Source organism: Chrysemys picta, chromosome 16 (assembly GCF_011386835.1).
Source record: "Chrysemys picta bellii isolate R12L10 chromosome 16, ASM1138683v2, whole genome shotgun sequence".
Lineage (NCBI taxonomy): Eukaryota > Metazoa > Chordata > Testudines > Emydidae > Chrysemys > Chrysemys picta.
The window spans coordinates 13,800,458-13,826,394 of NC_088806.1; the positions used below are offsets into that span (position 1 = coordinate 13,800,458).

The 25,937-nt window shown below is 43.5% G+C and overlaps 2 protein-coding genes across 8 annotated transcripts in view; one reads left to right on the top strand and one right to left on the bottom strand.

Moving 5' to 3' along the window:
• Window positions 1–3,486, top strand: part of FEZ1 (fasciculation and elongation protein zeta 1) — a 165,038-nt gene extending 161,552 nt beyond the window's left edge. For all 7 annotated transcript variants that reach the window (XM_065570055.1, XM_065570057.1, XM_065570051.1 and 4 more), the window contains one exon: window positions 500–3,486. In XM_065570055.1, the coding sequence (XP_065426127.1) occupies window positions 500–516 (17 nt within the window). In that variant the 3' untranslated portion in view covers window positions 517–3,486. The remainder of the gene's footprint in view (window positions 1–499) is intronic.
• LOC135976036 (nascent polypeptide-associated complex subunit alpha, muscle-specific form-like) overlaps window positions 1–17,403 on the bottom strand; it is a 1,165,876-nt gene extending 1,148,473 nt beyond the window's left edge. Inside the window, exon 1 of the mRNA XM_065570387.1 lies at window positions 17,153–17,403. The gene's annotated coding sequence lies outside the window, so the exon portion shown is untranslated. The remainder of the gene's footprint in view (window positions 1–17,152) is intronic.
• Window positions 17,404–25,937: the final 8,534 nt, after the last annotated feature.

Sequence of the window (25,937 nt, forward strand, 5' to 3'; positions counted from 1 at the left end):
TTCAGCTGGGCACAGAAGAGATGGGGGGAATGTTGGGAAGTTGATTATGGCTCCCTGATTCTTTGACCACTTTTACACCAGTCAGAGCCTCACCATGTGGCTACTCTAGGGGCTACTCTAAACCCCACCAGCTGGTAATAGTACCTATGGGACCAGCCACCAGCTGTGGGCTGCTGTCTGGTTATACCCCTTCCCTTCCTTTCCTTCTTTGCTACACCAAGGCAGCAGAAGCAGAGATGGATGAAGCATAGTTTCTTTCTTCAGCTGTGTGGGTATCCAGTGCAAAAAAAACTACAACAAAGTCCAGAGTTGTAGTGTGGAGCTATTGAACCATTGCAGGGACAGTCCATGCTAGTGATAACCATCTGCAATGTTTGTGTTAGAAACAGTGCTCTTGTGTGCCAGTGTTCTCAGTCACTACATATCAAAGAAGTGAAATATTTTCCTGCCTCATACTAGAGCAACCAGGTCCTGAACTATCTCATTTTCTCTCTTCCAGTGCTCTGCCCTACCTAATCTGCCTTTGGAGCCGCAGTGCAACACGAGACAACAAGGCCAGAGTCATTCCATCGCAGGGACTGCATGATAGAGTAAACTCCAAAACATGTATTTAAAAATGTATAGCATTAACCTGGATTAAACATAAGCAAAAAATATTCCTTTGCTGTTGGCTTCTAGTCCTAGTAATCATTGAATGCAAAAGTGAAGGCAGGTGCTGCTATTTTCTCTCTTTGCCACCTGACATAATGAAGAGACAGTCCTTCACCACACACTAAGTATTTTTGTTCCAGCTTCCCAAAACATATCACACTATGGGACTAATTTTGAAATACTGAAATAAACTTTCATTTAATTAAAAGTTGTCACACTTCTTGGAGAAGCAGCTGCCTTACACCAGCTTTGAATTCAGATTCTCATGGCTGGGCTCCTTACCCCCCTCAAACAGACAAATGTAACTTTGGAAAAGAAAATACTTTATGCTCTTTACCTTAAAAGAGTTCTTTGGAGCCAGAGATTTGTTTTACAAAATGTTAAGCAGAAGACAGACTAGATGGACCTCCTGAGGTCTCGTCCAACCCTAATTTTCTATGATCCTATAGTAGAATCCTCAGTGGAAGTGGAAACTGTCCATAGAGTCATAAATAGCTGAGCTAACATGCCAGTCCGAGCCTTTGCATGAATCAGGAATATTCACTTCTACATCCCCATGTGTCTATGCTCTAAACTCCTAAGCCAAATCCATCACTGGCAACATCATTCTAACTTCTTACTGATTCTGAAGTGACGGTGTCTTGATTAACTCATCTGGATCAGAGTCCATTGTATCTGCTACACAGAGCAATTGTGTAGCAGGTGTAGTCAGTTTTCAAAGGTCCCTCATAATTGTACCTAATACTTGGCTAATAGTTGGCACTCTGATAGGGTGTCCACCTCACACAAGACAGAGCAGGTTAAATGTTGTCAATTAACTTGTTTTTGGGGAAGAGCCAGGGATTGACAGGCTAATTGAAGATGGAGCCCAGCTGAGAGGGAATAGGTGGGGATGTTATAAAGCCAGAAAGTTGGCAGTAAAGGGGCTTTAAGGAAAGTAGTCTGTAGTTTCTCCCTGGAAGAAGAGAGGTGTGTTTGGGGCTACAGAGTTAGGTAGTCTGCAATTACCTGCTGGGAGGAAGGAATTTGGACTGATAAAACTGAAAAGAGGGGGAGGCCAGAAGATAGGACTAGAGAAATAGGAAGGAGTCCAGGGGAAAGATGCAAGTAGACCATAGTTACTGGAAATAGGGTCCCAGGACTGGATCCCGGAATAGTGGGTAAGCCTGGGTTCCCCTACCAGCCAGCCAAAGACTGCCTGGGACAGTCGTCCAATGAGACTTTGATATCACAGAAGGAGAGAACAACTGTGACCTTGCAGCAGGAGTCATGAAGGAGTACACTGAGTCCCAGACAGAGAGAGAAAGGGGGGCCCCCTTGTGCAAAGAAAGGGCATCAGACCTGGAAGGAGCTAATCCCCTAAACTGCCAAGAGGCTGAGTGAGTTGTGTTGCAGGCACATACACAAAATCCCATCTTTGCACATGGAAGTGAACATTTATATGCCCAGTTACTTACTGAGTACACACACAGATGGGAATTTACACAGAAACCAGATTCAAATTTCACAGCACAGTTTAGCAAGCCTCTTTAAAAACTAGGGGCTAGATCCACAAAGGGGCTTAGGCATTGCAATGCCTCACTTTTGAGAACCTTGTCACCAGTGGACCCCACAGCTCAGAGTTAGGTAACCTGGGTTCCAGGTACAACGCACGGGGAAAGACAAGCGCCCAGGATGGAATCCACAAAAGCCAGCCCTCTGAGGAGGGAGCTGCCTAAACTAGCCAATAGGCAATTCTAAGCCCTGCCCCTTCCGAGAGAGAACTCCAGGAGGGAGATGCCTATCTCAGCTGATGGTTCCTCTCTTAGAGTCAGGTGTCTAAATAATGCAGTGAGGAATCAATTTGGAGTTGGAAAAAACCACCGCAGGGGCCTATGTCATGCAAGTTCGCAGGGCCATTAATCTCCTCCTGCTACTCAGGAATGTGACTCTCAACAGTGTGCAGAACACAGTGAATAGATTTACAGCAATTGGGTTCCCGACCTGCAGGTGGATGATAGACAGTACACAAATCCCTATTTTGGCACCAGACCACCTTTCCACAGAGTACATCAACAGAAAAAGGCTGCTTTTCCATGGTTGTGTAAGGGCTTGTGGATCACCCGGGATGCTTCACCAACATCAGTGTGGGCTGGTCAGGGAAGGTGCATGACTGTTCAGAAAGTGCAAGCAGGGAGATTTTCCCCTCCCCCGACTGGTGGATTATCATTGGTGATGTTGAAATGCCAGAAGTGATCCTGCCTTATGCAGACTTTCTCTTGGCTCATGAAGCTGTAAACCAGCCACCTCGACAGCATAAAGGAAGGATTCAGCAGTTACTGGCACCGCATGACAGTTGAATGTGCCTTTGGCTGTTTGAAGGGATGCTGGCGTTCACTCACAAGATTGGACCTCTGTGAGAAAAAGAGCCCAATGCTTATAGATACCCATTGAGTCCTGCGTAATAGCTGTGAAGCAAAGGGGGAGAAGTTACTGGCAGGGTGGAGGGGGATCGGCTGTCAGCTGAATTGGAACAGCCAGATACAAGGGTTATTAGAAGAGCTCAACGCAGAGCTATGTGGCTCAGAGAGGATTTGAAAGACCATTTTAATAGTGAACCAGAGTAGTGTGTGCGGTTGTATTGTGCTCTACCTGGCCTGCTCTTCTGTGGCCCGATATGAATCCTGTGGTGATTGCTGTACATGTAGAGATATAACATTATCAATGCATCTGTTATTAGTGCTTGTGACTAATCTTATGAGTTGTGTGGCACTGTGCAGTAACAGGTCGCTTTCAGAACTGATGAGCACCAGCCAGCATATGTTTTTAACTAATAAAGATGAATTATGTTTCAAATCACAGAATTTTATTCTGTAACCAAATCAGTGCAATCCCCACCAAAACCCCACAAAAAAACCAGAACCTGGGCAATTTAAAAGCAAATATATTAAAAACTTAATAAAATTTACTAAATTAAGAGATCAGAAGATATGAAGCGGAAAGGACATGCATGCCCATTTCAGCTACATAAAATCAGCTGTGGCGTTGACAGGTCAGAGTATGTGAAGCTATGGTTGACTTTCATGGCCCCCAGAATGGAGTGGCTGGGGTACTGCAGCAAGCCCTGATGCCACAATGAACGTTGAGGGGGTATAAGTTGGTCCCAGTATTGAGTGGGCTGCAGAGGGAAGGACGCTTCGGCTTGTTGACTCTGCAGGCCCACCAGAGTCTGCAGCATATTTGTTTGCTGCTTGAGAAGCCCCATTATGTCCTGATGCATCTCCTTCTCCTTGCCCTGCACCTTTCACTGCTCCACTTTGTCCTTCTCCAGGGCGTCTGCAATGTTCATCCTCCAGGACCTATGCTTGTTCTCTGATGAAGCACTGGTTTGCAGGATCTCATTGAACATGTAATCCCGAGTCCTCGTCTTTCTTCTCCTTATCTGGCTCAGATGTTCTGTGGGTGTGAAGGCCCCAATGGCAGCAGTTGCAGCTAAAACACACAGAGGTATCATTGTCAGTATAGTCATTATGGAAAGCAAAATTTAAGAAGCTGAAATAACTCCCCTGATGGATGACATTTAGGGTCGATGTAAACACTGGAATGGGTTACCTAGTGGAATCTCCTTCCTTAGAGGTTTTTAAGGTCATCCTGCACAAAGCCCTGGTTTGGATGAGTTCGTTGGCGATTGGTCCTGATTTGAGCAGGGGGTTGGACTAGATGACCTCATGAGGTCCCTTCCAATCCTGATATTCTATGATAAGTAAGTTTTTTTTTTTTTACACTCAAACTAGGTTCCCCTACGTACATTGATTGACTTTATGCCAGTCTGGGAGAGGGTGTTAGTAAGTTATTATAATGGGGCACAAATTTGAGTGTACACAAATACACAACTAGGTTCACATATACTGTCTTATGTCAACCTAACTGTGTAGTGTAGACCAGGCCGTCTCGAATAGCAGAGCCAGAATAAGAACCCAAATGTCCTCCCTGCCAGCATGATGATTCAGTAGACTACATTGCCTTCCATATATGAAAATATCAATCAAGACCAATGATGCAATGCATTGAATCGGATAAGAGTTGGCTAATGAAATCTGGCAGTTGCAGCTAAAACACGCAGCGATATCATTGTCAGTATAGTCATTATGGAAAGCAAAATTTAAAAAATGGGGCACATATGTGAGAAACAGATTTTTATGATCAGCCTTGACAAAACCCTGGCTGGGATGATTTAGATGGTTTTGGTCGTGATTTGAGCAGGGGATTGAACTAGATGACCGACTGAGGTCTCTTCCAACCCCAATATGCTATGATTCTATGAATATGGAGTCCACTCAGAATTTAACAGCATCTCTAGAAATGTTTAATTTAGAAGAAAATAAATGAGGTGTTATTTGAATCTCCTCACAAGGAGAAGGATTTAGGCCCAGGTATTTAGATGTTGCTCTTCTCAGGGTGCAACATCTAACTGGCTTAGATGTCTAAGTCTCATTTTCAAAAGTGACTTGGGGCCAGAATTGTAAAGGTATTTAGGCACCTAAAGATGCAGACAGGTGCCTAGTGAGATTTGAAGTCAATTGAAATTACATGGATAGGCACTTTTAAAAATCCCACCAAAATACTCTATTTGCATATTTAGACTCCTAAATCCTTTGTAAAGCTGGCCCTTAGGCATTTAGGAAGTAAATCCTCATGAGATTTAGGGCCAGTTTTTATGCTCTTTGAGCGCTTAACTTCCATTGGTTTCAACAGGGGGCAGGTTCCTCGATACCATTAAAATTCTGGCTCTTTAAGCTAATTTGCAAAAGGACAGGTCCATAGGACTAGATCCACAAAGTGATTTAGGTTCCTAAATGACACAAAATGCTGAAATGCAAAATTTAGATCGTCAAAACTACTACTCAGCTGCCACCTATCCCTATAGCAGCTAGGTTTCCACCAGTAAAGAGGCACGAAAAGCTGCTAGTGGGCATGGGCAAATCCACTAAGCTGAACTTCTCACTGCCTAGATCCTGCCTCTGGCCAGGCATGAGTCTTAAACTAGGCTTCACCCACCTAGCTCATCTGTGGGGGTCTGATTTAGAAGGTGTACACCAAGTCCAAAGCACTCATCATCTGTGTGGGGCACCCAGGTTCAAGTCACTGCTCTTCCTCAGTGAGTACAGAGATTTAACCTAGATCTTGCAAGCAGGGCAAATGCCCTAGAGCCACTGGGATGTAGGGAGAATATACACCAAACTGGAAGTGAGGATGGAATGGTTAAAAAACGAAGAAGAGGAGAAGAGAGTAAAGATAAAATGGCTGCTTGTGTCATTATGGACAGCTTCCAATTTAATGAAAAAGAGGAAAAATTTGAAACATTTGTTCAAAGATTCAAGCAGTATTTTTATGCAAAATGCAAATAGAAGATAGTGATAAACAAAGGGCTGTTTTCCTAACATTGGCATGAAAAACACCATTTAACATGCTTTAAAACTTACGTTTTCCACAAGAACCTGCTGAGCTGGAGACCTGAACCTAAAAGAAATTCTGAAGCATTATATGCCTACCACTAATTTCTTAACAGAAGGATATAAGTTCATCTAGGAGACCAAACAGAAGAAAATATCTCTGATTCTTTTGGCAAGCCTGAAAAAGCTGTCTGCTACTTGCTGTTTATTGAGACCTAAAGAAGAGGTCTGTGAAAGCTCAACTCTTTCACCCACAGAAGTTGATCCATTAAAAGATATTACCTCACTCACCTGGTCTCTTTCATATCCTGGGACCCACACGGCTACAACCACACTGCATATTTGCTGGCTTGCTCATTTTCCGAAAGAGGGTCTCAGAGATCGTTTTGGAGTAAAACACCAAGAATTGAGAGCGAGAGAGTGAGAGAGATGCTGTTGAATGTTGTGCAGAAGGAACTGCCACTAGAGATTTTTTCATGAGATTACAAATTTGGTTGATAAAGGTTATGGTGCTGATGTAATCTGACTGCTGTTAGGCCTTTCAATGGGTACCGCAAGACATTTTGATTAAAAAATGAGAATGATGTAACATTAACATAGCCAGCTTTGAATTCATTTATTGTGTTCTAACTGATAGGTCTCAAAAAAGTAACTGTAACTGGGGAATCATCATTGAGCGGATGTATTTCTAGTGCAGGGTCCCATAGGGTTCTTGACCCATAAGGTTCTTGACCCTGTGCTATTTAATATTATTATCAGTGACCTGGCAGAAAATATAAAATCATCACTGATAAAGTTTGCACATAAAACAAAAATTGTGAGCATGGTAAATACTGAAGAGGGCAGGTCACTGTTTCATAGTGATCTGATAAGCAAACAATACCCGTTTTAATATGACTAAATGTATACGTATAGGAACAAAGAATATAGGCTATACATACATGGTGGGGAACTCTATCCTGGGAAGCAGTGAATCTGAAAAGGGTTAGGCTTTGTGGTGGATAATCACCTGAACACAAGCTTCCAGTGTGATGCTGTGATCAAAGGGACTAATGCAATCTCTGGATGCCTAAACAGGGGAATCTTGAGTAGGAGTATAAAGGTTATTGTCCCTCTGTATTTGGCACTGTTGCGACCTCTGCTGGAATACTGTGGTGTAACAATTAAAGAAGGATGATGATAAAGTGGAGAAAGTTTAAAGAAGAGCCATACGAATGATTAAAGGATTAGAAAACCTGCCTTATAAGGATATACTTTCAGAGCTCAGTCTATTTAGCTTAAGAAAGAAAAGGTTAAGGGGGTGACTTGATTATAGTCTATAAGTATCTACACAGGGAATAAATATTTAATAATGGGCTCTTCAATCTAGCAGAGAAAGATAAAACGTGATCCAATGCCTGGATGACAAAACTAGAAAAAAAATCAGACTGGAAATGAAGTGTATATTATTAACTGAAAACATCCAATTTGTCTAAGTAATTTTTAACTTGTTCTTTTCCTATTTTAACTTGTGATCTATCTCATTCTCACTGACATTCACTGTGCTAGATGTCCATTCGCCACCAACCTTCTTAGTGAAAACTGAAACAAAGAAATCATTAAGCTATTATTCCCTCCCCCCCCCCCCCATTGAGGAATGGGTCTTCTTGGGCTTCCTTTTGCTTCCAATGTATTTGTAGAATGTTTTGTTGTTACCCTTTGTGTCTCTAACTAGTTTGATTGCGTTTTATGCCTTGGCCTTTCTAATTTTGTCCCTACATACTTGTGTCATTTGTTTATAGTAATCCTTTGTAATTTGATCTTGTTTCCACTTTTTGTAGGACTCTTTTGATTTTCAGCTCATTGAAGACCTGGTTAAGCCAGTGTAGTCTTGTCCGATTATTCCTCTTTCCTACGCAGTGGGCTAGTTTGCCCTTGTTCCATTATAATGGCTCTATGAAAAACTGCCAACTGTCTTCAATTGTTTTTCCCCTTTTAGACTTGCTTCCCATGGGATCTTACCTACTACTTCCTGAATTTGCCAGTGTCTCTATTTTGCTATTCTCCCTCGTACCATTCCTTAGACTCACGAACTCTACAATTTCATGGTCACTTTCACCCAGGTTGCCTTCCCCTATCAAATTCTCAACAAGTTCCTCCCTCTTTATCAAAATGAAATCTAGAGCAGCCTCCCCCCAGTAGCTTTCTCCACTTTTGAAATAAAAAATTGTCTCCAATACATTCTAAGAACTTGGATAATTATAATCTGTGCCCTGCTGTGTTATTTTCCCACCAGATGTCTTAGTAGTTGGAGTTCCCCCCACTACCAAGTCCTGTGTTTTGTATGATTTTGTTAGTTGTTTAATAAAAAGCCTCATCCACCTCTTCTTCCTCATTAGGTGGTCTGTAACAGACTTTTAACATGACATCACCCTTGTTTTTTACCCCTTTTATCCTTATTCAGAGACTTTCAACAAGTCTGTCTCCTATTTCCATCACAACCTCAGTCCAAGTGTATACTTGTTCTCTCTCTATATATATATGGCAACACCGCCTCACTTTTTCCCCTGCCTCTCCTTCCTGAGCAAGCTGTATCCTTTTATAACAATATTCCAGTCATGCATATTATCCCACCAAGTGTTCGTGATGCAAACTATGTCATAGTTATGTTTATTTACTAGCATTTTACATTCTTCTTGCTTATTCCCCATACTTTTTCCATTAGTATACAGACAGCTAAGATACTGATTTCATTCCCCTGCCCTAGTTCTGTCTTGTCACTTCTTTATCCCTGCTATAACAACCCATGCTCTTCCCCCCCCCCCCCCCCGCAATTCTGAGCTTTCTACCGGGTCTTCATGTTTTTGACTTACCCATGTCCTTTGATCACCTGCCCCCTTTGCACCTAGTTTAAAGCCCTCCTCACTAGTTTAGCCAATCTTTAGCCAAATATGCTCTTCCCCTTAGCATCCCATGGTCAAGAAAGCTGAAACCCTCCTGGTGACACCATCTTTGCAGCCAGGCATTCACCTCCAGGATGCATCTGTCTCTTCCTGGGCCACTACCCTTGACTGGAAGGACTGAAGAGAACACCACCTGCGCTCCCAACTGCTTCACCTCTACTCCCAGAACTTCTGATCTGCTGAGAGTGTTGAATTTGCCAGCGATCGTTTTAAGAGTGGGGGGTTGCTTGCAGGATAAGGGCTCTGTAAGTGTGCTATCAGAGTCAGCTTGGAAAGAGCTATCTTAAAGCAAGGTGGGGTGAGTTGTGCCTCCTGCCTAAGAGTATGTTTACACTGCAATTAGATACCCGCCGTTGCTTTTCTCTCTCTGTTTTTGGGGATCTTGTGTTGTTCTGAATTCTAAGAAATATAGTCTTATGTTGCAACCTCTCAGCAATAATATGTATGTTTTTATTTAATTTCTCTGTGTGTATGCTATGAACAGCTATGGTTCAAGGACTATTGACAATTTCCCAGGAATGATGGCAAGACTTTATTTTTGACTAATTATGTGAATACATACATCATCATTGGGCCAGAATGCGCTTCTCTGAGCCACAGTCTCGCTGTTGCGTCTCCTGCTTTGTCTCTCTCGGTTTTTGGTTCTTGGTTCTGGATTCTAAGAAAAAGGTTGTGCAACCTTCACTGCAACCTGACAGCAAGAATATTTAATGTTTGTATCTAACTTCTCTGTGTGTTCTGTGAAACCTTTAAATACCTTTAATATCTGGCCCTCAGGCCTAGATTCACCAAGGGTCTTAGGTTCCTAACTGGCATTTGAGGCACCTATGTCCCACTTTTAGGTCCCAGTGGTCCCACTTCAGTAAAACTGAAAGGCTTGGACTGGGACAAAGTCAATATTAGCGTGGGAAAGAGCAACAACTGGCAATGTATCATGGTTTGGGTGGCACATGGTCTATGCTGGTGACTACAGAATCTCTACCACGTCAGTGGCAACAGCCCCATCACTTATACACAAACGACGAGTGGGAGGAATTGTAGGCTATCCAGGTGGTATGGTTGTCGCTGGGTGGGAACTGACAGGCTTCTATCTAATTGTACTAAGTGTATTCATTAGTGAACTGACATCCTCAAATGGACAGCCCCAGGGGAAAAGCCAGTTCATTTTAGTCTAAAACACTCCCTTTCATTCCCAAATGCTGGACACAAAGTGTTCCTGGGAGGGGAATGAACATTATTTTGCCCTACACTTTGGAAGCCCTCTGTCTTCAGGAAATTTATAACAGGAACAAAGGATAATGAAGTGTTTACATGGTGCCTTGGTAAAATGGTTATTAATATGGAGCCCAATATGACTAGAAAATGGTCCTTCAGGGACCACATGGAGTAAAAGGTATAGAAGTGTGGATTCTGGAACCACCTGTAATTAACATTTCGGCAATACAGCCCCACTATGAAAAGTTTGTCCAGCCATTATAATAGGGTTGTAAAAATGGAATTAATATTCATGATGTCTCCAGACCCAGCAAGGATCGAGTAAAAAGGAATGTATTGGGAGAATTTGGCATGGGGGTACGGTTTCTTTATAGCATATATGAGGAGTGGTTGCAAATAAAATGAATGCAGTGGGGCAACACCTAACGGATTTAACAAGACCCTGAGGTTATCCTTAGATCAGCTAAGCTGCATATAGAATGGGGTGGCACAGGTTTTAGAGGAATGGGCGCAATCCCAAAGAAAGGACCACCTCCAGTTCTTCCTGGCTGCTGGTGTCCTCCAGAGTAATGTTCCTTGACCCTGGCATGTTTCCAAATACAGATATGGATTATTGATGCGGTAAAGGACATGATTTGTGATGGTATGAACAATAGGATTCTCCCATTGGAAATTCGGAGCATTGTTTGGAAAAAATCCACCCAGATTGAGAGAGATTTGCAATTCTGGTACAAAAAGGTAAATTTTACCTATGATAAAAGATCTGGAGAAATCACTGTATTTGTTTCACTGATGTCAGAAGCAGAAATAAATTGGGTTTCCCCCATTGTAGCCCTAGGCCTTAATGTTAATCAGACAGTGCTGGATCACAGAGTATGGGTAATAAAAGAGTCCCTGGGGGAAAACAGTAGAATTGGGAGCCTGCGTAGAAGAACCTGGGATTGGCTACGAATGCACTGTCTTCAGCCAGTGTATGTGATTTAGCAATAACAGAGGGAAAATGTCATTATGCTCTTAATCCTTTGATAAATGAACCTGTAATTGTGTATGTGAACAATAATTGTGTATGTTTTAGAAGGTGCCCAGTGCTCATGATTAATTATGTGCATCATTATCTCATAATTCACATGAAAAAAATAGATGTTTAGCCATATTGTAAAGTATCAGAGGGGTAGCCGTGTTAGTCTGAATCTGTAAAAAGCAACAGAGGGTCCTGTGGCACCTTTAAGACTAACAGAAGTATTGGGAGCATAAGCTTTCGTGGGTGAATGCCCACTTCTTGCATTGTCGGTCTCACTACCCGTTGAGACCGACAATCTAGCCAGCTTTCTATCCACCTTATAGTCCATTCATCCAGTCCATACTTCTTTAACTTGGCAGCAAGAATACTGTGGGAGACCATATCAAAAGCTTTGCTAAAGTCAAGGAATAACACATCCACTGCTTTCCCCTCATTCACAGAATCAGTTATCTCCTCATAGAAGGCAATTAGGTTAGTCAGGCATGACTTGCCCTTGGTGAATCCATGCTGACTGTTTCTGATCACTTTCCTCTCCTCTAAGTGCTTCAGAATTGATTCCTTGAGGACCTGCTCCATGATTTCTCCAGGGACTGAGGTGAGGCTGACTGGCCTGTAGTTCCCCGGATCCTCCTTCCTCCCTTTTTTAAAGATGGGCACTACATTAGCCTTTTTCCAGTCATCTGGGACCTCCCCCGATCGCCATGATTTTTCAACGATAATGGCCAATGGCTCTGCAATCACATCCGCCAACTCCTTTAGCACCCTCGGATGCAGCATATCTGGCCCCATGGACTTGTGCACATCCAGTTTTTCTAAATAGTCCCGAACCACTTCTTTCTCCACAGAGGGCTGGTCACCTTCTCCCCATACTCTGCTGCCCAGTGCAGCAGTCTGGGAGCTGACCTTGTTTGTGAGGACAGAGGCAAAAAAATCATTGAGTACATTAGCTTTTTCCACATCCTCTGTTACTAGGTTGACTCCCTCATTCAGTAAGGAGCCCACACTTTCCTTGACTTTCTTCTTGTTGCTAACATACCTGAAGGAACCCTTCTTGTTACTCTTAACACCTCTTGCTAGCTGCAACTCCAAGTGTGATTTGGCCTTCCTGATTTCACTCCTGCATGCCTGAGCAATATTTTTATACTCCTCCCTGGTCATTTGTCCAATCTTCCACTTCTTGTAAGCTTCTTTTTTGCGTTTAAGGTCAGCAAGGATTTCACTGTTAAGCCAAGCTGGTTGCCTGCCATATTTACTGTTCTTTCTACACATTGGGATGTTTTTTTCCTGCAACCTCAATAAGGATTCTTTAAAATACAGCCAGCTCTCCTGGACTCCTTTCCTCCTCATGTTATTCTCCCAAGGGATCCTGCCCATCCGTTCCCTGAGGGAGTCAAAGTCTGCTTTTCTGTGCACCGCTGTATTGCTATCTCAGCAGATATCAGGGTGATTAAAGTCTCCCATGAGAACCAGGGCCTGCGATCTAGTAACTTCTGCTAGTTGCCGGAAGAAAGCCTTGTCCACCTCATCCCACTGGTCTGGTGGTCTATAGCAGACTCCCACCACAACATCCCCTTGTTGCTCACACTTCTAAACATAATCCAGAGACTCTCAGGTTTTTCTGCACTTTCATACCAGAGCTCTGAGCAGTCATACTCCTCTCTTACATACAATGCAACTCCCCTACCTTTTCTGCCCTGCCTGTCCTTCCTGAATAGTTTATATCCATCCATGACAGTACTCCAGTCATGTGAGTTATCCCACCAAGTCTCTGTTATTCCAATCATGTCATAGTTCCTTGACTGTGCCAGGACTTCCAGTTCTCCCTGCTTGTTTCCCAGGCTTCTTGCATTTGTGTATAGGCACTTAAGATAACTCGCTGATCATCCTGCTTTCTCAGTATGAGACAGGAGTCCTCCCCTCTTGCGCTCTCCTGCTTGTGCTTTCTCCCGGTATCCCACTTCCCCACTTACCTCACGGCTTTGGTCTCCTTCCCCCGGTGAACCTAGTTTAAAGCCCTCCTCACTAGGTTAGCCAGCCTGCTTGCGAAGATGTTCTTCCCTCTCTTTGTTTCGTGGAGCCCATGTCTGCCTAACACTCCTCCTTCTTGGAACACCATCCCATGGTCGAAGAATACAAAGCCTTCTCTCCGACACCACCTGCATAGCCATTCCTTGACTTCCACGATTCGATGGTCTCTATCTGGGCCTTTTCCTTCCACAGGGAGGATGGACTAGAACTCCACTTGTGTCTCAAATTCCTTTATCCTTCTTCCCAGAGCCACGTAGTCTGCAGTGATCTGCTCAAGGTCATTCTTGGCAGTATCATTGGTGCCCACGTGGAGAAGCAGGAAGGGGTAGTGATCCGAGGGCTTGATGAGTCTCGGCAGTCTCTCCGTCACATCGTGAATCCTAGCTTCTGGCAAGCAGCAGACCTCTCGGTTTTCTCAGTCGGGGCGGCAGATAGATGACTCCATCCCACTGAGGAGGGAGTCCCCTACCACCACCATCCTCCTCCTTCTCTTGTGAGAGGTGGTCGTGGAACCCCCATCCCTAGGGCAGTGCATCTCATGCCTTCCAATTGGTGGAGTCTCCTTCTGCTCCCTTCCCTCAGATGTATCATCTACTCCACTCTCCGCCTTAGTACCTGTGGAGAGAACATGAAAACGGTTGCTCATCTGTATCTCCATTGCTGGTATATGCTCCTATTTCTTCTTCTGTTATATTAATATATATAAATAAATGTTATATATATAAACATATATAAATAAATGTTAAATTTATTAACATCTTTCTTGAATTGTGGACACCAGAACTGAATGCAGTATTCCATCAGTATTCACACCAATGCCAAATAGAAAGGTAAAATAACTTCTCTACGCCTATTCAAGATTCCCCAGTTTAGGCATAGCAGGATTGCAGTCGCCATTTTGACCAGCACGTTGCACTGAGAGCTCAAGTTCTGTTGATTAACTACCGTGACCCCCCCAAATCTTTTTCAGAGTCACTGTTTCCCAGGATAGAATCCCCCATTGTATAAATATGGCCTACATTCTTTTTTCTGAGATGTATATATTTACATTTAGCTGTATTAAGATGCATATTGTTTAACTTGCTCAATTTATTCAGGAATTCAGCTCACTCTGTATCAGTGACTTGTCCTCTTCATTATTTACCACCCCCAACCGATTTTTTGGTCATGTACAAACTTTGGCCGGGATGATTTTTATGGTTTCTCCCAAGTCATTGATAAAAATGTTAAATAGCATAAAACCAAGAACCAATCCCTGTGGAACTTTACTGGAAACACACCCACTTGATTATAATTCCCCATTTACAATTATGATTTGACTCCTTTAGTAGTCAGCTTTGAATCCGTGTACTGTGTGCCATGTTAATTTTATATTAATAGATTCTAGGACTGGAAGGGACCTCGAGAGGTCATCGAGTCCAGTCCCCTGCCCGCATGGCAGGACCAAATACTGTCTAGACCATCCCTGATAGACATTTATCTAACCTACTCTTAAATATCTCCAGAGATGGAGATTCCACAACCTCCCTAGGCAGTTTATTCCAGTGTTTAACCACCCTGACAATTAGGAACTTTTTCCTAATGTCCAACCTAGACCTCCCTTGCTGCAGTTTAAGCCCATTGCTTCTTGTTCTATCCTTGGAGGCTAAGGTGAACAAGTTTTCTCCCACCTCCTTATGACACCCTTTTAGATACCTGAAAACTGCTATCATGTCCCCTCTCAGTCTTCTCTTTTCCAAACTAAACAAACCCAATTCCTTCAGCCTTCCTTCATAGGTCATGTTCTCAAGACCTTTAATCATTCTTGTTGCTCTTCTCTGGACCCTTTCCAATTTCTCCACATCTTTCTTGAAATGCGGTGCCCAGAACTGGACACAATACTCCAGCTGAGGCCTAACCAGAGCAGAGTAGAGCAGAAGAATGGCTTCTCGTATCTTGCTCACAACACACCTGTTAATACATCCCAGAATCATGTTTGCTTTTTTTAATTCCAGTTTTTTACTCAAAATGTCATGTAGTACCAATATTTGAATTGGTTTACAGGTGTCTCACTGTATTATATAGGGTTACCATATTTCAACAATCAAAAAAGAGGATGGGAGGAGGCCCACCCTAGCCCTGCCCCCATCCTGCCCTAGCCCTGCCCCTGCCCCTTCCACTCCCTCCCACTTCCTGCCCCTCTCAGAACCCCCAACCCTCCCCCCCCACTCCTTGTCCCCTGATTGCCCCCTCCTGGGACCCCTGTCCCTAACTGCCCCCCCAGGACTCCACCCCCTACCTAAGCCTCCCTGCTCCTTGTCCCCTGACTTCCCCCTCCTGAGACCCTCCCCCCATCCTAACTGGCCCCCTAGGATCCTACCCCCTACCTGTCCCCTGACTGCCCCAACCCTTATCCACCCCCCCACCCCCAGACAGACACCAAGGACTCCCATGCCCCATCCAACCACTCCCCACCCCCTGAAAGCCCCCCCAGAGCTCCCGACCCATCTAAACCCCTCTGCTCCCTGTCCCCTGACTGCTCCGATCCCTCTCCCTACCCCTGCCCCCTGACAGCCCCCCCCCAGAACTCCCAACCCCCCCTTGTCCCCTGACTGCCCCCTCCTGGGACCCCCCCACCCTACTGCCCCCCTAGGACTCCACCCCCTATCTGTACCCTGACTGCCCAAAACCTTATCCACACCCCCAACCCCCAGATAGACCCCCCCGAACTCCCGACCCATCCAACCCTGCTCCCTGTCTCTTGACTGCCCCCTCCAGAACCTTCCTGCCCCTTCTTTGACCCTCTGGCCCCCTTACCCTGCCGCTCAGAACAGAGTGCTGTGGAGCGGTGCGCTGGGCAATGGGGGGGGGAGCAGGGGAGGAGCTCCAGACTGCCGGAGGCCCGTTGCGAACGGCCGGCCAGCGATCTGCAAATGCAGGGAGGGGGAGTGAGTGAGAGAGAGGAGGGGAGTGATCTCAAGTTGCAGGGAGGGGGAGGGAGTGAGAGAGAGGAAGGGAGTGATCTCAAGTTGCAGGGGAGAGGAGGGGGAAGCGGAGGAGGGGCTCTGACTGCCAGAGCCCAGTGCGAGTGGCACGATCCGGCTGGCTGCCTAATGTTTATAGCTGCCTTCACTTCCCCTCTAAGCCAGATCAGTTTATTTTAACCAATACAACCCTCTTCCTAGAATGTGCCTTTTGGGGCATTCTGTAAAGTGTCCTAAAACAATCCCCAAATATTTTTCATATTTTTTCAGATTAAATTCTTCCTCTCTGCTGATGTAGCACAAAATTGTTTCATCTTTGTGAAAATTGGCCCCTTTAAAGCACCAAATATATACACCACTAATTTGGACTTTATTTTGGTTGCACATTATAAATGTGATCAAGTCATGATTACTTGTATCTAAAATACCATTAATTTGTAATTCTGTGATCAGTTCCTCTTTATCTGTCAAGACAAGGTGAAATACAGAATTCCACCATATTGTAACTCTCTTTGAATTAGGAAATTGTCATTTATAATGTTTAGAAATTCTAAGGGTGTTTTAGTTCTGGCAGCATGAGACATACAACATATATCGCTCAAGTTGAACTCTCCCATGATTACGCAGCTTTTTTCCTTCACATTATAGGAGCTGGACAACCTGTTCCCTAGAGTAATTTGGGGTTTGTAACAGACACCAACTAATATGCGAGCTTGTTCTTTAGCTGTTAGGACATTGAGCCTTCAACATAATTTTCTGCTGAGTTATCAGTGATTAAGAAACAGGTAACGCCATTTTTTTATATAGAGTGCAATTGCCTCTCCCCTTTTGCCCACTTCATCCTTCCTAAATAGGTTATAACCATTGAGTTTAACATTCCAATCATGTGAATCATCCCACCAGAGAAGAGCTACTACCCTGTTTCCCCGAAAATAAGACAGTGTCTTATATTAATTTTTGCTCCCAAAGATGCGCTAGGTCTTATTTTCAGGGGATGTCTTATTTTTCAGAAATGAAAAATGCCTTATTATCGGTGGATGCCTTATTATCGGGGAGGTCTTATTATCGGGGGGATGCCTTATATTACAACGAGAGGCAAAACTGTAAGTAGGCCTTATTTTCGGAGGATGTCTTATTTTCGGGGAAACAGGGTAGGATGATGTGGGGAATGCGGGGGGTGGGGGGGTCTGTGTTATGAAAGAAGACCGGGAGATTTTGGTTTGTTTGGTCTTTCAAAAGGAAGGCTGAGAGGGGATATAATTGCTTTTTATAAATACATTGTGGGTCTAAATACCAGGGAGGGTGAAGAACTATCTATGCTAAAGTTGACACAAGAACAAATGGATATAAACTGGCAATGAACAAATTTAAGTTAGCTATTCAGGCTAGTTTAATGCCTCCCTGACTACTCTATTAAGCCTGTCCTTGAGAAAATTTGTCCCCCTTCTACTGATATGGAAGCCATCCAAATTATAAGCCCCTGATCCCCACAGAAGGTGGACCAATGAGCCATAAAACCAAAACCCTCCACCCTCCACCACTGACCTAGCCAACGGTTCACATCCAGAATCTTCTGCCATCTGTCTTCTTTTGCTCATGGGACAGGATGGATCTTAGCGAATATCATTTGAACAATCTTCTTTAGCATGCTTCTGAGCTCCCTGAAATCAGCTACTTTCTGCAAGTATTTTTGAGATAGGATGACCAATAATGCACACAGTAGCCAAATGAGTTTATTATACTAATGTATATAATGATGTTTTAATATTTTCTTATGCAACCTAACCTCTTGTTTAATTTTTTGACCACAGCTGAACATTGATCAGAGAGCTCCACTGAACTCTGCACAGGAATGCTTAGATCCCTTTTCTGAGATGATGCAGTTAATTTAGACCCCAGCAAGGTGGTTGAGTAGTTCAGATTTTCCCTCCAATGTGCATGACTTTGCATTTATTAATAGTGAATTTTATCTGCCATTGAGTTGCTCACTCACCCAACCTGGTAAGGTTGTTTTGAAGACCCTCACAATCTTCTCTGGACTTGACTAACTTAAATAACCATTGTGTCATCTGCAAAGATTGCACCTCCTTCTTCCCCCACCTTTCCAGATTGTTAATAAATATATTACACAACTCCAATATTATTATGGAACTTTGTGGCACACCCCCCCACACACACTTTAAACATTTTGTCGCAATGAAAACTGTCCATTTTTAACGCCTCTCCCCCCATGTCTATTCACCCATTTCTGATCCATGACACTACCTTGCCTATTACCTCATGAATACTTAGATTCTTTTGTAGTAACTTATCAAAGGCCTTTTGAAACCTTAAAGGAAGTCTGTCACATTACTTTTCATCACTTTTATGGCACATTCAAATAACTTTAATAGATTAATGAGTCACAGTTTTACTTTTCAGAATGCTGATTAGACCCTGTCTTAGAATTGCAGAAATAGAACCCTATAAATGTAGAGTTGGAGGTGACCTCAAGTTGATATAGTCCCGCTTCTGTACTGAGGCAAGACCAAGTACACCTATACCATTCCTGACAGACGTCTGTCCAACTTGTTCTTAAAAACCTTCTGTGATGGGGATTCCACAACCTCCTTTGGAAGCCTATTCCAGAGCTTAACTATCTTCATAGTCAGAAATTTCTTGCTAAAGGCCTCAACGGTGCTGAGTAGAAGGAGACAATTACGTCCTATGTCTTACATATGATACTCCTGTTAATACACCCCCAGAATATTAGCCTTTTTTGCCACTGCATCACATTGTTAGCTTATACTCAAATAGTGATCCAGTATAACCCCCCAGATCCTCTTCAGCAGTACTACCTTCTAGTCAGTTATTCCACATTTTGAATTTGTGCATTTCATTTTTCTTTTCTAAGTGTAGTTCTTTGCACTTATCCTTACTGAATTACATCTTGTTGATTTCAGGTCAATTCTTCAAATTGTCAAGGTCATTTTGAATTCTAATCCTGTCCTCCAAAGTGCTTGCAACCTCTCTCAATTTGGGGTCATTCACAAATGTTATAAGCATTCTCTAAACCCCATTATTCAAATTACTAATGATGATATTGACTAGTACTCGAGTCAGGACTGACTGCTGCATGAGCCCACCAGATATGTCCTTCCAGTTAGACAGCCACCCATTGATAACTACTCTCTGAACATCATGATTATATCATGATCTTCCAGATGTTTCATTATTCCATTTTAAATAATCAGTTTGACGAATTTAGCTCATGCAGAAATAAGGCTTATTTTTTAACTAAATTTCTCCTGCTTTGAATTAACTTAACTTGTGCTTGGTTGGGTTTTTTCCACCAACTTCAAGCACTGATTGCTTCATTAAGAGATGCCGAGTGAAACCCCAAGCTACAAAGAAGTGAACAGTGAGCAGGTCTAGAGAAACTGTTGCCAAGACACAAATAGACAGACACTTGTCCTTTGGCCTCAGGGGGGCCATAGGTTGTATGACACCGCTTCCCATTTTTTTTATAGTAAGGCCTGGTCCACACTAACCCCCCACTTCGAACTAAGGTACGCAAATTCAGCTATGTTAATAACGTAGCTGAATTCGAAGTATCTTAGTTCAAACTTACCGCGGGTGCAGACGCGGCAGGCAGGCTCCCCCGTCGATGCCGCGTACTCCTCTCGCCGAGCTGGAGTACCGGCAACGACGGCGAGCACTTCTGGGATCGATCCCAGAAGATCAATTGCTTACCTCCAGGTCCGGCGGTAAGTGTAGACCTACCATAATATTATATGATTGTGTCATAATGGTAATGTATTTAATGCAAGTAAGGAGAGAAATAGACTTTTAGGATGGAGGCTGGCACGACTGATTAAGAGAGCTTTAAACTAGGAATTTGGGGGAGATGGCTGGGACATGTCCAGGTAATATCCATGCCGGAATTTAACATTGAGAGGGAAGAAAATGAAGTAAGAAAGGATACAGTCGTGAGTAGGAGAATGGACATAAGGAGGAAGGGTAGTGTAGATACCAGTCTAATAAGTGATACTGGCGGTAGAATGTCTGTGCCTAATCGGGTAAAGAATGTCAGTGAAGCCAAACGGCAAAAATTAAGGTGTTTGTAGGTATCAAAATGGGGGAACTAGAGCTACTAGTGCAGGAAGTGAAACAAGCTATTGTAGGGATAACAGAAACATGGTGGAATAATAGTCATGACTGGAGTAAAGGTATGGAAGAGTATGTGCTGTTTAAGAAAGACAGTCTGTCTGGGCAAAAATCACATTGGGAAAGAAAGCTATGAGAGCCTCCCCTGGGATAGTGCTTGGGGTTTGCTACAGACCACTGGGCTCCAATTTGCATATGGATAGAGCTCTCCTTAATGTTTTTAATGAAGAAAACACTAATGAGAATTGTGTGATCATGGGAGACTTTAACTTCCCAGATATAGACTGGAGGACTAGTAGTAATAATAGGGCTCAGATTTTCCTGGATGCGATAGTTGAAGAACCGACAAGAGGGGATGCCATTTTAGATTTGGTTTTGGTGAGTAGTGAGGACCTCATAGAAGAAATGGTTGTAGGGGACAACCCTGGTTCGAGTGACCATGAGCTAATTCAGTTCAAACTAAATGGAAGGATAAACAAAAATAGATCTGTGACTAGGGTTTTTGATTTCGAAAGGGCTAACTTAAAAAAATTAAGGAAATTAGTTAGGGAAGTGGATTGGTCTGAAGAACTTGTGGATCTAAAGGCAGAGGAGGCCTGGATTTAGTTCAAGTCAAGGTTGCAGAAACTATGAGAAGCCTGCATCCCAAGAAAGGGGTAAAAATTCATAGGCAGGAGTTGTAGACCAAGCTGGATGAGCAAGTATCTCAGAGAGGTGATTAAGAAAAAGCAGAAAGCCTACAAGGAGTGGAAGATGGAAGGATCAGCAAGGAAAGCTACCTTATTGAGGTCAGAACATGTAGGGATAAAGTGAGAAAGGCCAAAAGCCATGTAGAGTTGGATCTTGCAAAGGGAATTAAAACCAACAGTAAAACAGTCTATGGCCATATAAATAAGAAGAAAACAAAGAAAGAAGTGGGGCCACTAAACACTGAGGATGGAGTTAAGGATAATCTAGGCATGGCCCAATATCTAAACAAATACTTTGCCTCAGTCTATAATGAGGATCTTAGGGATAATGGTAGGATGACAAATGGGAATGAGGATATGGAGGTAGATATTACCACATCCGAGGTAGAAGCCAAACTAGAACAGTTTAAAATCTGTATTTTGTAGCTAATAAACTTGTTTTTGTGTTCTCTAAAACCAATTTGTGGAATTCATAACTCGGGAGGAAGCTATGCATATCTTCTGCCACATTGAGGGAGGGGGCAAATTTCAATGATCTTACACTGTATAGTTCTCTGTGCAGTGCAAGGTGATACAATTTTGAGTTTACACTCCAGAGGGGGTGTGCACTTGAATGCTGGGCAATTCCCTAGCTGTGCAGAGCTGATTTCAGTGTCTGTGTCTTTCTGCAGCTGGGTTTGTCCCTACCTGTGTGTGTCCTGGAGGAAATTTGAGGGCCCGGCTCAGCAGTATAGTGTAAAGGCGCCAGGCTGGTAGAACTGGCAGGCTCAGTGGTACCCCTAGTACATCAGGTGGCACCCCGGCAGTGTGTGGGGTGGCAAACTCTCACAGGTTCCCTCACCCACTGCTCAGGAAAAGAAGAAAAGGCTATTTTGTTTTAATTCACAAAGCTGTATGGAGGCTTCAAAATGGCCACTTCTGTGCTCAGCGCACCTCCCAGCACATGGGTTCTTCTGCTTATTTGCACTGAAATAGAGCAATACAGCTCATTTGGTGGAAATATACTGTAATGACAATTTTTCCATGACCATCCTATGGGCCCGATTGTCAGGTTCTTTGTGCTGCTGCTTCAGTGATGTAGGGTGCAGTTAACTGGTAAATATGGCCTTTGGGTAATACCACCTAGCTAAGGGAAATCCCCAAGTGGTTTAGAACTGGTGTCCTGGCTCCACTTCATTGTACCTTTTTGCCTGTTGGTGTAGGATACATCTCAAGAGTATAGTCAGGAAGAAGGCACCATGAATGTATTGGTGATGCACTCTGGCAATTTTTGAATGCCAGATCAAGTTCTTGGAGATACAGGCAGCCATTTGTAAGTTACAGAGGCCCTGAGGTTGCTCTGATTTTCACCAGAATATCAGAAGACACAATCTGACAAAAAGCCACTTTTGCTCGCTGCTCCACCGTTCCTGTGCCAAGCGTTGCTCAGACGGAACTGAAAACAGGGACATAAAAATTGTTATGACAAAATCCCAACATAATGGTGCCAGCTGCACAACTTCCCATTAGATTTGAGTACATGTGTTTGTGAAGAATGTGGGTGAGATTAGCTGCTTTCCTTTTGGCCCTTAGTCACGTTGAGAACAGTATATGCACCAGACATTTAGGACCTGCGCCTGCAAGCACCTAAGCAGTGCACATGCTTAACTTTACTAATGTGAGTTGACATCAAGCATGTGCATCAGTTCTTGGAGGATCAGGTCCTTCGTGGCTACTAAGAAATAGAAAACAGTCTCTCGGCTCTGTGAATCCCTTGGATCCTAGAGCGTCTTTTTAGCTTTTCCACTTTTTATGTTATTTGGACATATTCAGGGTGAAGAATTTATGTTTCCTGACAGTTACCATCCATCCTGGAGTTTAAGAAAAGTCTCACATTTGTAGCTTTAATTAAAAAAAAAACAACAACAAGACTTTATTTGCATGAACTTTAAATAAACTGACAACAGCGTAATTTTTTTTCAGACTTAAACTTTTCATTTTTACAGTGACACGAAATGGAGACAAACTTGAAACTCCAGAAGAAGAAAGTACTGAGCTCACAAACACAACCCTTTTCTCTGTGCTATATAGGAAACAAGTCACATATCAGGATTTGTACAAAAATACAACTTCTTTTAGAAATCAGGTTTGAAAAATTACCATCCTTGTCTAGTATGTTTGGAAACTGTTCATGGTGGCAGCGCTGTGAATCCGCGAGGGTAGCCAAGGCCTTAGAAATCCGGTAACTAAGATGGCGGTATTGTTTCTTCTTCAATCATTTCCCAACTGGGTTAAATAGAACTTTGACCCAGCAAGTATCAAGAATCTTGCAATTTCCTCAGTGAATAGCCTTCTACTACGTGACAAAGTAAAGATTTAGAGAAGAAGCTTTAAATTAGCAAAAACTGCATCAAAACAGAGATTTAAACTGTTCCACTTTTAAGAGGCTGATCATTCATAGGGCAGAACCAGTAGCTTCTAGTGATTAGTATGCAAGCAGATAAGATAGTAATTAAATGCTGCTCTTGGAGAAAGACTGTTCACATTTTTGATGGGTTCTGATTGTTTACCTCCCCGAGGGGGAGAGAGGATGTGCATTAGATTTTCTTTTTGAGGCAAAGATTGTTTCTAAATGTAATCTGTTTCCTTCTGTGTAATATGAAAAAAAACCATATATGTAGTAATAAAAGATTAGTTATTTTTCTTAAAGTCTATTTAAATATAAAGAAGTCATGGTTGCTACAACACACATTGAAGATCTTAGCACTCCCACAGAAGCTGTCATGCATATTCATACCGGCTTCAAGGACCACAGCAGAGAATATGCAAATTGTCAGCAAAAGCGCTAGCTGACATTTTGATAATTGCCATCTGAAAATCCCAAAAGGGGCATGCACACAAACCATTCCAAAATGTTTTTACATGCAAAGGTGGCAAATTTACATAACCATAAAATTAAGCCATGACCCATTGCCTGATGCTCTGCACATGGAGATGTTGCGGACTGCTGCTAACAGTCTGCAGTAATTGCCGTCTTTTGCAGTTGCTGTTGCACAAAGCAGATCATCAGTGCATTGAATATTGAGATATTTTGGGTTATTTTTCTCCTGATTTTTTGCCAGCAACATCATGTATAGACTCATAGAAGATTAGGGCTGGAAGAGACCTCAGGAGATCATCTAGTCCAACCCCCTGGTCAATAGTGCAAAGGCAGCCAAGGACTTGGTCATATTCTGCGTATTCATCACTTTTAGCAGCATCTTTGAACCTCTTTTTCAGTTTTTGGCAGATAACGTAAAATCAAGCAACTCAACTCTCATTGGGATAAGTAAAACAAATTGCTTGTACAAGACTTAATCATTTTGAATCTAATCTAAAATAAAGCATGCTAGCAGCAGAAATAAAAACACAGGCCTGATTTTTCTCTCACTTATTTAGGACTGCCTCTTGTTTTGTTGACAGAATCTGTGTTCAGACTGATGGCCAATCAGTACTCTCAATGCCTTGGAAATATGCATACTTTTTTAGAGTGAAATTCATCCCTGCACAAATGAACAACACAAGGACTATATTTTTTATCTAGCCTTATCACCATAGTATCTTATTGCTTCGTAACATGGATTTTGCTCACACAACACCTCTGGGAGGTAGAGAATCCTTCTCCTCTCCCATGAGGAGATTTAATGACTTGCTGAGGTCAGGCAAGAAGCCCATGGTTGAAGCAGGACCTCTTGAATCCCAAGCCAGTGCCCTATCCACTAAACCATCATTCCTACCCTATATGTCACTTATCTCGCACTTATGCCTTCAATATAGGTTTTATGCTTTCTCTCTGCATAGGGGTCATTCTTACCCTTACTATATATGGGCAGAATGGCAAAACTTCCATTGATTTCAATTGGACCAGGAGCTGGCTTCTTAGAAAACAGGTTTTAGAACAAGGAGTCTAATGATTTTTTGACAATGTGTGAGAAATGGTTATAAACCCCTCCGCACTGGGGACAGCTGGTCTGTGTACCTCTATAGCTCTAATCAAGGAGCCGTTGGGAAGAAAGAATACTCATTGGTACCGATCTTCAAGTCATTCTGGCAAAAAATCCAGATACAGAACTGGAATGAGTTGAAGGAGATGCCTCAGTACCTCTCCTGACAGAGAACAGACTAAGTGGAAGGGACGCTGGCATCTGACTTCCAACACTCATTGGAGATGCAACATGACTTACGAAATCTACCCTGGGAAGATGTTATCAACAAAATTAACTCTCCATAATAGCACTCAACAGCTTCCTGCTAACGTCTGGCTGCATCACTTTGCAGTCAGTGGGTCAGTTGCCTACTATGTCCAAAGTGAATCCCAGTATTTGGTGGGCAGTTTGGTTATAGCCGTGCTGGTCCCAGGATGAGAGAGACAAGGTGGGTGAGGTAATAGTTTGTATTGGACCAACTTCTGTAGCGACTTGTGGAAGGGATACAAAGGGTGCACCAGCTAAAGGGAAGGGCATGTGACCCCCCCACGTGAGTCCTCCCCACTCTGCCCTCAGCCCAGGGCCCCTGCGCTCGCCCCGTCACCTCCCCATCCCACGTTACCTGGGGGAGAAGCTCTGTCCTCCCGCTGCGCTGGCTCCTGGCAGCCAAGCCCCGGAGCCACTCCCGGATGCTGCCCAGTGCAGCACACCAGCTGCCTGGGAGAGCACCTGGCTGAAGCAGCAGCAGGCTGCCCCCCGCCCAGGCTCAGCTTCTGGGGACAGTGGCTGAGCGAGCCGGAGCCCCCACATCCCCCTGCCCTCCCCGGCATGTTCTGAGTCGGCTCCTGTGCCCAGAAGCTGAGCCTGCACAGGGAGCGGACTGCCGCTGCTGCCACTCCCTGCTCT